General features: G+C 37.1%; 1 protein-coding gene across 13 annotated transcripts in view; it reads right to left on the bottom strand.

Moving 5' to 3' along the window:
• The window catches only part of LOC121417020 (rho GTPase-activating protein 35-like), a 155492-nt gene that overhangs the window by 80165 nt on the left and 62344 nt on the right, over nt 1–12983 (bottom strand). For all 13 annotated transcript variants that reach the window (XM_041610572.1, XM_041610559.1, XM_041610566.1 and 10 more), the window contains exons 12-18: nt 10723–10846; nt 10103–10301; nt 8444–8626; nt 4513–4770; nt 3777–3937; nt 2829–2943; nt 988–1028 (exon numbers count right to left, since the gene is read on the bottom strand). In XM_041610572.1, the coding sequence (XP_041466506.1) occupies nt 988–1028; nt 2829–2943; nt 3777–3937; nt 4513–4770; nt 8444–8626; nt 10103–10301; nt 10723–10846 (1081 nt within the window). The remainder of the gene's footprint in view (nt 1–987; nt 1029–2828; nt 2944–3776; nt 3938–4512; nt 4771–8443; nt 8627–10102; nt 10302–10722; nt 10847–12983) is intronic.

Genomic DNA, 12983 nt, shown 5'->3' on the forward strand with positions numbered 1-12983 from the left:
AGATGTGCTACAGACATCTGACAAAATGCCCACGTCAATTCATTTACTGTTTTATGCTTGCATTCCAAGAATGCACAAGAAACAGGAAATAGATAACAGTGAAAGAAATTAAGTTCTTGGATCTATAGTCTAGGACAACTTGGAATAATCAGTCCATGCCATATAAAGGTTGAACATTATTATCATTATTATTTAGACAATTTCCGTCTAATTATAACATCCATGCCACATGTTAAACCATTGTCTTGTACTAGGTCTGGAATGGGTACATTTACTATATTATAGGGGTACAAAGAGGTATATGTTTTCATTCACATGGACGGAGTGAGGCATATGCCTTACACAAAGGAAGCTGTAATAGTAGAGCAGTAAACAGTTTAAAACTACTGCAGTTTTTCAAGCCATACACATATATTCATTTAAAAATTGTCAATGAAGTGGGATGTAACAGTCACTATAGTTTGGAAAATTGTAATGTTGTGGATAAAGTTAAATATAACTAATATTACTGAACCTTTACCACCAAAGTGTCGGTTAAAATTCAAGACATACAAAAGAAAGATCAACATTGTTAGTATCTTTGATGACCTAGGGCCCAAGATCACAAAATTGGCAACTGATCAAATGTTTGAATTAGAATTAGGACAGCTAAAAAAAATAAATTTTTTAGAGTAATAACAGAAGAGGCAAACTTCTTTTGCCTATAATGATAGGAATGTATTAAGACAATATGATCGCCAGTTCTAAAATACATCTTTGTTCTGAGCTGTACTCAATCTCTTTTAAATTTTGAGATATGAGGTTTAAACAGCCGACAAACAATTCTAACATCATATACGTAAGCTGCTCCTATACGATATAAACAATGAGTATGGTGTATGTGAATATACCAAAGACACTACAAAATGCAATATATATATAGGGCATACCATGCAGTATGGATATTGATATTAAGTGTTAAGGGGAAGGTGATAGTTTGTTTCATACCTGACGTAGGTGTTTGAGCGTCATCCACAGAGGCATCTCGACTAAAAAGCAAGAGAAAAATATTGAAATGAATTACAGGGCCCCGTCTTACAAAGAGTTACAATTGACCCAATCAATCATAACTCTATGGAATTCCATCATAATTCATCATAATTTTTCTATAGGAAAGTTGCAAAATATCCTTTGAAAACTAAGGAGAACACACCAAACTGTCAAAAAATCAATGGATTTATGGATATACATTCATATCTAGAAAAAAAAATTGAGCAAACGTGCATTGTATATGTTGACTTTGCTGGCTTTCCAAAGTTGCGACTGATCGGATCAATCGCAACTCTTTGCAAGACGGGCCCCTGATCTATGGATGGATGGCTTAATGAAAATGAAAATCCATATGTTATTGTTCAAAATAGATATCTGAAATAGAAAAACTCAGAAATTTGTTTTGCCCAATCGATCATTGGCCCGGCAGCCACTGAGCAGCACCAGATCGACGAAGCTCTATCCATTACATCGTTGAACATCAAACAGGGTAGCAGCAACGCCAATCTTTTAACGACTTTTGGTCTGACACGACCAGAGTTTGAACCCCCGACCTCCCGGTTGTGAGACAGATGCTCTACCAATCAAACTCAACACACCTGTTGAAGGATTACTAAATAAATGTATTATAAAAGTAGATTTGTTTGACATGTTTCATTCGTTAAAATTCTATTAACAAGCTCATGTGATTACTCATTTATCAGTTTATCATACAGGATTGCCTGGGGCCCGTCTTACAAATAGTTGCAATTGATCCGATCAATCGCAACTATGGAAAGCCAGCAAAGTCAACATATAATATGCATGTTTGATCAAAAACAAATCTCGATATGAATGTATATCCATAAATTAATTGATTTCTTGACAATTTGGTTTGATCTCCTATGTTCACAAAGGACATTCTGCAAATTTCCTGTAGACAACATTATGACACTGATGGATTTCCATAGAGATACGATTGATTGGATTAATCGTAACTCTTTGTAAGACGGGACCCTGGTGGGTGTTTCATCAAGCTTATCATCTAGTTATGCACAACTTTACGCTCGACTGGAACATGTTATAAGGTGCTAGGTCAGTTACAAGGGATGTATTATGTAGCACAAGAATGGGTCACCAGTCTTTCGTTGCTTACAATCAGCTTTATGAAACACCCGCCAGGATCCGATAAACCACAACTATGGATGGCCAGAAACGTCAACATCAAATATTCAAAATATTTTCTAGATATGATGTATATATTAAGGCGACCGCACATTTTACGATTGGCCTGCGACCCGATTTCAGAATAAAATGTTGTACAACTTGATGCTAATATTGAGACTTGGAATATCTTAGTGTGAAATATTCGAAATCATCGTATGAATACCTACAGTATGTTAAAATCTGTGACTACATGTTTGCTATCATCCTTCTTAGAATAAAAGCGAATTTAATATCCAGTCATGACGTTATAGCAGTCGTACGGTTGGCTTTGATTTGAAACTAATTTGGCCTTTACTCCAAAATAAAGGTTTGCAATCTTTCAAAATGGTTATATTAGTATTCTTTCAATTAATTTAAACCTCAAATAAAATGATATGTTCCATTCCCATTTTCAGAAAATGAGCAAAGTGCGATTTGTTCCAAAGTCGGATCGCAAACAGTCGTAAGATTCAAGAGTGATTCTCTTTGTTAACCATGGAGATTTTACGAATTTCCTGAGGAAAAAATAAAGGTATGGTTCCCTGGTGTGTGGCAAGTATGATTTTATTTGTTTGATAATTTGACTTCAATTTTGGTTTTATAACAAGACTTACCTTGGAGATGGTAACTCCATTGGAGGTCTTTTAGCGATCTCATCTGCCTTGTAAAGCTTCTCTGTTTCTTTCCTCTTCCTGTGGGCTTCCTTCAAGAAACTATTGTAGATCACAGCTGAGAGAAAGAAAATTAAACAACAAAGAAAGATAATGAATTAATAAAAGTAATATAGGGCATTCATATTGCTCACAAGTACACCTGGGCCCCGTCTTACAAAGATTTAGGATTGATCCCATCAATCACAACTATGGACAGCCAGCGAAGTCAACATATAAAATGCATGCTTGTTCAAAGTATTTCTAGATATGACGTATATTCAAACATTCGCTGTTTTCTTGACAATTCAGTATGCTTCTCTTTGTTTTCAAAGGACATTGTGCAAATTCCTTAAAGAAAACATTATGAGATTGATGGATTTCCAATATACATTAGGTTAATCGGATCAATTGTAACTCTTTGTAAGATGGGGCCCTGGGGGTGTTAAATATGACAGAGTTGTATTAAAATAAACACTTCTTAGGTACATTTTAAACATCCACATCACATTCGCTATGAGAGAGTCTCATCCAACAAACATCAAAAGCTAGATAACATAGATGACATGACTAGATGGCAGCTGTTACTGTTCCATAACATTTGCTCCGGCAGCAGTTGTTCTGCTCCAAATTCCACACACGAATCGAAGGACCAACTTCAAAGTAAAAACTATTGCCTTTTAACGTTTGGAGAAATGATTACCTTATTCTCGTGAGAGTAAAATTACACTGTAGCACATATGTAAATGGTAGACAAAGTCTACGGCCCCTTAAAATAAAGCTTAGCCACTGAGGGAGGAACAAAATTAAGCCCTACGCAATTGTCCCAAGAGCAAATATTGTGTCACCACCGCTACACACACTGCAATTGAGGGAATAAATTCCCATTGGGTCCCCAGAATGAATACATACTTTGTTCTCTGAATGATGAGCAATTGGCTGGGACTAATTTTGCAGTGGCTGTCCCATCCACAAGACGTTGGCCCTCCGCTATGCCGTCCGCAGCTGAGTTGATGTCTTCACACACGGCCACCACTAGGGTCGGTATAGGCTCCACTAGCTTCATGAACCACCTGAAATGAGACAAAGAAAAAGATAATATTGTAGTTAAAACTTCTTGTTTAAGTTTTAGTATGACGGAAGAAGTAGTAATTCTCACTACCGACAATGACTATAAGTTCCTGGAAACAGCCCAGGGTATTTAATACTTGTGTGACCTATAACTTCTCTGATAGCATGAAGGTAAGAATAGTATACAGCATCAGGGATAATGCAAGTTAGACCTTCTATACACAAAGAGGCCATTTCATTAACTGTTTGTAAGTTATGATTTCACAAGACTAATGACTCATTCTTACACTACATAAAATATCCCTATGTAGCTGACCTAGTTCCTAAGAACAAAGTCCAGTCGTTTGAAAAATTCAAGGTAATATTACAAACAGATTTAAGAAAAACACACACAAGGGAACCCTTTATCAACATTTTTGTCCGACAAGTTGTCAGATCTGACAACTTTCCTTGGTTTTGATTGGCTGAGAAGCATGGTTACTATGGTAACTGCCAGATAAAATGGGACTTGTCAGATGAAATGTCAGAAAAGACATTTCATGAAACAGTCCTAAGAGTTGACTGTATTTCAACCTACCTTAGCATCTCCAGTGATGCCTTCCGTTGAGCTGCATAGACGAGGATGTAGCCATGGTGAACCCGCTGGTCCCGTAGGCTCTCGCTGAGATGATACGAAGAGATCTCAAAGTCCACCCGGCACTTGGTATCGATGAGGAACAAGTCACACGTGATGCAGTTCTTCTCGTTGGGCGTGGCCATGAAGTTGTGGCTCGTGATCGGTGACAGGACGAGGTCGGGCTGAAAGGGGTCACCGCAAGTCATGCATAGGCCGATCCTGATGGGGTAGAGAAGGGTGAAGGTGTTGGTGATATTGGTGGTGGTGGTGAGAGGGTGAGGGGGGAGGAGTTATGCAAATGAGGTCAAACTGAGGTCAAATCAGGAATCTCATTTTAGACAAGACCTGTTTAATACTAAGATATTAAAATTGTATGCATATTTTGAAACTAAGATTACTTTGTAGTAATTGAGTATTCCTTCCGACTTTGAATATTAAATTGTAAGGAAACATTTGTTTTCTATCCAGGTTATTTCATTTTCTATTTTATACACATTTTATCTCGCCAATAACTTACATTTTTACTTTCTATGTTATACATATATAATAACACTTAATTGAGGACACCATCCCATAGGAAATGTTGATATTTATTGGTCAGCATTACAAGCACAAAAAATCAATAGTGCATTTAATCTCAGTATGACAGTATCTTTGGATTTTTTTCTAATAAAATACATCTAATACAACTTGATAAAAACTTAAACATGGCAAAATATTATGTATCCAGAATTTTATCTACACATGATAGAGTTCTCAAAGTAAATGAAATTTACCAGAAAAATACTAGTCTTATGGAATATGGAAAAATAATGATTAGAAGCCAAACATCATATATTTGAAGACAATTCCAAATATAAATGTGATTGAAGTAATGTAAAGGTACATGTATAGTAATAAAAGATAGCAATATAAGGTATTTAGCAAGGTGAATGTGCAATATAGTAGCCAACAGAAGTTAGGACATCCCTTAGGGATATGTTGTTTAAACATGCATAACTTTGTATTCCGATTCATTTAAACCAAATGCTTTATGATCATGATAAAATAGGTATCCTGTCATGTCATCTTTGCTTTTCACATACTGTTTGAATTTTGGAAAAAACTTTGGGAAGAGTTACATTACAAAATGTTGATTTTTTTTTTTCAATGTTTGTTTTTGTTAGTTTTTGTGAAGAGTGTGCTCACTTCTGTTGGACACCATAAGATGGTGTGCAAAATGAAAAAGGTGGCATGAATGAGAAAGAGTGGTGTACCTATCTAAAGCAGAGAGGCTGCAGTTGTGCGTCCTGAGAAATGGCAGTACTAATTCAGGTGAGAAGGGATCACCACACGCTATGCACATGCCAATCCTACCATAGGTGAAGGAAAATAAGTGTGTGTGGGTGTGTGTGTGTGCAAGCAGCAGATGGGAAAAGCATGCAAATGATCAGATGGTGTAGTGATAAGCATATATGCATCATGATACGGAAAGGGATTGAAGGTGAGGTGCAAAGAAAGGCAGAGAGAGGAAGGAGAGAATACAAGCAGGAGAGGAGAGAGAGACAAAGGGATTGGAGCAGGATAGCAAAGTTGAGAGAGGGGAGAATGAAGAGAAAATACAAGAAGAGATATGACAAAGGGGAAGCAAGTTAGAGGGGGGGTACTAGGAGAGAATACAAGCAGGAGAGAAGGAGAGGGAGACAAAGGGATTGGAGCAGGATAGCAAAGTTGAGAGAGGGGAGAATGAAGAGAAAATACAAGAGATATTACAAAGGGGAAGCAAGTTAGAGAGGGGATACTGAGAACGAAAGAATGAGCAAATACAAACAGAAGAGAAGGAGAAAGACACAAAGAGATTGGAGAAGGAAAGCAAAATTGAGAGGGGAGAAGGGAAGCAAAATTGAGAGGGGAGAATGAGGAGAAAATACAAGAAGAGATATGACAAAGGGGAAGCAAGTTAGAGAGGGGGTGCTAAGAAAGAAAGAATGAGCGAATACAAACAGAAGAGAAGGAGAAAGAGACAAAGAGATTGGAGAAGGAAAGCAAAATTGAGAGAGGGGAGAATGAAGAGAAAATACAAGAAGAGATATGACAAAGGGGAAGCAAGTTAGAGAGGGGATACTGAGATAGAATGAGAGCAAAACAAGAGGAATAGGAGAGTGAGAAAAAAAAAAAAGTAAGAGAGAGAGAAATAGCAGGTGAAGAGATTGTGAACAAACTCAAATAAAAAAAGGAGGCACAGCAAAGAATAAGTAGGGAAAACAAAAAAGAGTGAATAACATAGGAAGGGGAAAAAAAGAAATAAAGGAAAGAGAGATGAAACGACGAATACAAGAGAAAGATAAGAGTATGATAAAGAGATATAGAGTCGGAGAGAGAAAAATAGAATGAGAAGAGATTGTGAAGAAAGTCATTGAAAAAGGGGGGCACAGTGAACAACGAGAGGGAAGGGAAAGCAAAACGATAGAACGGGGAATAAAGACATAGAGGGGAAGAAAGAAATAAAGTGGAAGAGGGGGAGAAAAGAGATTGCGAGAAGCATCATAAACAGAGAGGGAGAACAAGAGGGAAAGCAAAGAGGAAAAGAAGAGGAAGTGGAAGAGAAGAGTGACACAGAAGGAGATAGGAAGAGATATAACAATAGGAAGAATCAGTAAATCAAAACACATTGAATAAACACAAGCAGAAGGCAAAGAGTGTTCAAGTCGTGTACAATCATACAAGAATCAGCAGGCAAGGAAGATATAAAAAATACAATAAAATAAATATTTGCTGCAGAATGAAATTAGCTTTGCAAAGAGATGGGAGATGAAAATGGTTTAAACTTTGATAACGTAATTATGGTCATACAATTGTTAACCAAACCCAGTAAATGTGGAAAATATACAACATTGACAAGGGTAAATGATAGAAAGTTATAATAACCAATGAAAAGGGTGAGAAAAACATTTAAAGCATGTAAGCATGAAACAGGCTTTTGCAGAAAAAATATGTTCATGTCAACTTTATATCAGCTATATATAAATGTACTAACACACAACAACCTGAAAATGTTGGAAAATAAGAGCTGCCATAAATAATGCCAAAAACAGTAAGACACGGATACAGAGTGAGACAATGAGACAGGGGAGAATGAGAAACAGAAAGAAAGACAGGGAAACTGAGACAGAGAAACACAGAGAAAAGACGGAGAAGGCAAGAGAGAGACAGACAAACAGAAAAGGTGAGACAGAGAGAGAGACACAAGCCCTATACATAGAAGGCAAAACAAATACAGAGAGGGGGGAAGAAAGAGAGATAGAAAGAGTGAAAAGAAAGTGAGACAGAGAGGGACAGAGAGACACAGAAAACAAAAAGAAAGAAGCAAAAAATAGGTGGATGAGTCCTGACTTCAAAGCAACGACACACCAATTCCATCAAAACAAGGAGGGGTTGTTTCACAGCTATAATCGTATGCACATCTTTGGCAGTTACACATGATCAGGGCCCCGTCTTACAAAGAGTTACGATTGATTCAATCAATCATGACTCTACGGAAATCCATCAATTTCATAATTTTTTCTACAGGAAATATGCACAATGTCCTTTGCAAACAAAGAAACACAGTGGATTTTTCAAAACAATGAATGCATGAATATACATCAAAGCTAGCAAATATTTTGACCACACATGCATAAGAGATGTTGACGTTGCTGGCAATCCATGTAGTTATGAATGATCAAATCAATTGCAACTCTTTGTAAGACAGGGCCCAGATGCCAAAATTAATTTTGTAAAACACCCGGAAATATGATGAAAATAGAATGTGAATGAAAGATCAGAGATGATGTGTCAGCAGGTTAATGAGCATCCATTTTATAGCTCATTTCACAACAAAGAAACTAGCAGTTGTATGACTCAAAGTTCAAACCTGAAAGCATTATCGCCGTTCTCGCCTCGGTCACTCTCCGCCTGGTTGGGGGTTCCACTGCGGTATTTCTGACCAGCCACCACAGACCTGAGGGCCTCCTGTATCTGAGATTCGCTGAATTTCTTCCCCTGCCATAGGGTGGTGTTGTCGGGAGGCACATTGACGATTTGACAGTTGTTCAATCTACAGAAAGTGGATAATAAAAATAAAACAAATAATGCACATTTAAGAGTGTGTGGTGGCAATGCAGCACATTCAAGGGTATTTACACTGTGCAACAAGCACAAGTTTTAAAATGTAGGCAATAATTGTTTCATAAAGCAGGTAGGCAGAATGAATTTTTTGTGGGAAGATTGTTTTAATTTTTCAAATTTTTCTAGGATCACACTGACCACGAGGTCATATCTGTTTCCCATTATGACGTCACAGACGCATCTAACCTACCCCAGGGAGTGGAAAAAGTGCATTAACTGTGTGCGTGCATGCCAGAACAGAGCTACCAAGCCTCACGCATTATGCGTAAGACTCGAGCATTTTAGACTGTTATTCATCCCCTCAAATCTCTGTCTCACGCAACTATCACAGCCTATCCCCATATACATTGTACACAATGTCTGTGATCTCACTCAGATTCACAGAAAATCTCATGCATAGCTGGTCTTTGAACTTGGCATCTCTGCCAAAACCCAATGATCAGGGTAATGATATATCTATAACGTGCTTAGCGACGTTGTTCCGATAATAATAATAATAGTTCATATTTATAAAGCGCCAATTCTGTGAGATGCAGTTAGCAATAAGACGCCATACCTTGTCAGCATAGGAGATGAAATATTTACAAATTACCAGACAGTGACAGTATTGTTCGCAAAGAGATGCAGGATGGTACTTGTAGTGATACAAGATTTCTTTTGATATTTAAAGGGGAAGTTCACCCTGACAAAAAGTTTATTGTAAAAATAGCAGAAAAATTAATGAAAAATATTGCCGAAGGTTTGAGAAAAATTCATCAAATAATTAAAAGTTATTAGAATTTCAATTATTTGATTTGTGACGTCATATGCGAGCAGCATTCCTACATAGCGAATGGTAAAAAATCAATGAAATGTCATTTTCTCAGAAAATTGAAAATGGTTTTCACTGTAACTTTTGTATATCAATAGACAAATCGTTTCACACCCGATCATGAAAAGAAAACAAAATTAAGTCATCAGGAACCATACAAAATTTAAAATTTATGCATTTTATATTACATAACACATGGGACAGCTGCTCGGTTATGACGTCACAAATCCAAAACTTTGAACTCTAATAACTTTCTTACTCTTTAACGGATTTTCCTCAAACCTTCACCAATATTTTTTACTATTTTTTCTGCTATTTTTACAAGAAAGTTTTCTTCAGGGTGAACTTCCCCTTTAAGTAGCTGTTTGTAATGTACATGTATAAAATTTTGTATCCAAAGAAACTGTTGCTGCGCTAGCGCCATGAGCGTCTCTGGACGGTGTGTGCACTCAACATCACTATTATTATTATTCTACTATAACAGTAGAATTTTTCCATTATTATTACCTTATATTAATTCCAAAATTCTTCTTAGCCCATGATATGATAATTTTCTTTTCAAATTTTACTTGAGGTATTTCAAAGACACCATACCTGTTACTTAACCTATCGGCTTGCTCCCTGACTTGGGCCGTGTCTGCCTCCGGACTGGTACTCCGACCGAACATTAGCACCACGGCCAGGTCCCTCAGGGTAGATGAGTTGTACTCCTCCCTATCAGAGAGAATGGTACGTTCCAGGCAATCTCTGACGTACTGGAAACCCTCTAGTGACGTGAAGACACATATGCAACCTGGGGGGTGGGGGTTAATGCAAAGAGATGCGATTGATAGTTATAACTGATTGTATATTTTTGTACAGGGCTTTCCATAGACTTACAATTACACTCAATTATTCAATCGATTGTTATCCTTTTTCTTACAAATGCAATAGAATTGCCAAAGATTATAAGATAATGTCACAGGGCAAATTGGGTGATTTCAAGTTCAGTGTTGACCTTTTGGTGTTGGTGGTCAGTTTTCACATGAGTATAACACCAATCAAAAAATGAATATGGTCCTGAAAAGTCACTCACTAGGTATTGAGCTGTCAATATTGTGATCTAGATTACATGTTTATGTGTAAACTAAGGATAGGTGTTAGTGCTAACCAAAATGTCCTTCCAACACCAACACCTGACATGAAATCGCCCAATGACAAGCCACTTTTCTTACCTTGCGGAGTGAAGCTTTCCGTTTGGAGTTGATTACCAGGATGAGTTATGTCGCCCTCTATAGTCTTCAGATCAAGACTGTATAATACCTTATCCAACGTGTAGTCACCGTCATATGATTGCGACTGCAAAGGATGGGAGATATATAAGATTAGAACTATTCTTATGTATCTGAATCTATTGGCCCAAATTCACCAAGGTGGTTTTGAAAACCCATGGTTGAATCCATGGTTTATTCAGATTTCCCTTTAAAATAACGCTTGATTTAATGCATATCGGGCGTGTGTGCAAAAAATTCCAATGCTGATGCGTGCTTTTGTCACAGTGCGCCAAATTGACGCCTGTTACCATGGTTAGATACACTATTTTATTCACGAGTCCACTGTTTGAAGAGTGGACTCATGAATAAGAACAGTGGACTCATAAATAAAAGAGCGTGGATAACCACGGCAACAGGCGTTAATTTGACGCACTGTGACAAAAGCGCGCATCAGCATTGGACATTTTCTAATATAATCGCTAAATTAAGCATAATTTATACAGGAAATCTGCATAAATCATGGACTCAACCCTGGGTTTTCAAAACCACCTTTGTGAATTTGGGCCATTGAGTTCCTGGTCTTGATGATTTTTTCTCTCCGTTCCACGACCGCTCCAACGACGCTCGGGCGGTGTGACCAGGCCTTTAACGGTTGAGAGAGCTCAATACAATAGGACATTTTAGAGTCAATTCCCACCACTTTGCAGTTGGCTGGAGGTACTGCTCTAATTCTTCCTTTTCTCACAGTATCCCACATTTTTTTTCATGTCTCAGGGGTCTTGCCGTCATGAAACAAATGACCTGCAGATTATTTTATCATACTTTTTATGAGTAATTTTCCCAATGTTAACCTTTATCTGACCGCTTGAGAGACAACTTTGGGAAAAAAAATCCCAGATGTGATTCCTTATGAAACCCTCCTCCAATCTGAAATCACCGTATCTGTTTGGCTTTGAAACGGTTTGTCCGTAAAAATCATTCGCATGATGCTTTATGAAACCTTCCCCCATACTAAGATCCTTGCAATGTGATTGGCTTAGAAACACAATTTGTCAGCAAAAGTCCCTGACATCATGCTAATGACGTAATGTATAGCAGACTTTCGAAAATTTGGAGCAAATTGCGATGCAAAAACAGGAAAATTATTCCCTGTATATCTCATAATAAAGAAACAAAAATATTGCTATTACTTAAAACTGTAGAACTGAAATACAGTATGATTGTTAATTTAGAAATATTACTTGGGCACCATGGAGTGGGAATATGAATGATAAAAAATCAATACTTTTGAAATTGAATAACTACATGTAAATAATAAAATTTTAGTATTTGACTTTACAGAAAATTGAATTGTATGGATTTTAATTAAGTTGATGTTTTAAACAATATTTGTGTACATGCATGACATATTAGAAAATTAAAAATATACATTGTTGTTATGGGCCTAATAAAATTATTGGTTGGAAAGAGTGGATTCAAAATAAAGATGACAGTTGATATTATATTTAAGATGTGAAAAGGTGCAAACACATCACAGCATATTTCCATTACTAGAAAGGGTTTTAGGGTAAACCAGTCCAGTCCCTAAATGGTCTTACTTCATTTAGTCTAAGACCATTCCGTCAATCAACACTGCGTCTAACAACCATCCAATAACCATTTGGTCCCATCATCAATTTGTCTAATCACAAATTCGTCTATGACCATTTCGTCTCATTATGTGTTGGTCTAATATCATTTCATTTTCATTAATTTTGCTTAGTCCGATTAGACCAAATGGCATATGGACTAAATGGCTATTGGACCAACTGATAATTAGGCAAAATGGTGAGTGGAGGCAATGGCAATTAGCCCATGGGGATCATGGACAAACTGATAGTAGATGAGCTGGCAATTGGACGAACTGGCAGTACACCAATTGAAAAATAAACCAGTCTTAGTATGGTCCATTTTGACTCGGTCGACAAGTAGCTGGTCACTTTTGGACGGGATCCCTGCTTTTGCAGGGAAGTCTCCTTTGCTATAAGAGTATTCAAGGCTTCATAAACAAAAATGATGTTAATAATAAGTATTTTGGACGACTCAAACTTTCATAGATGTACAATCATTATATCTGCTTGATTTACTCATACCCGTGTAACTGTTTATGTTTTGTTTTGTTCAAGCATGTCTATAATCTTACATTATTCCAGAGGAACACAAACTGATTTGTAATTATCATG

This window comes from Lytechinus variegatus, chromosome 6 (genome assembly GCF_018143015.1).
Source record: "Lytechinus variegatus isolate NC3 chromosome 6, Lvar_3.0, whole genome shotgun sequence".
In the NCBI taxonomy this organism is placed as follows: domain Eukaryota; kingdom Metazoa; phylum Echinodermata; class Echinoidea; order Temnopleuroida; family Toxopneustidae; genus Lytechinus; species Lytechinus variegatus.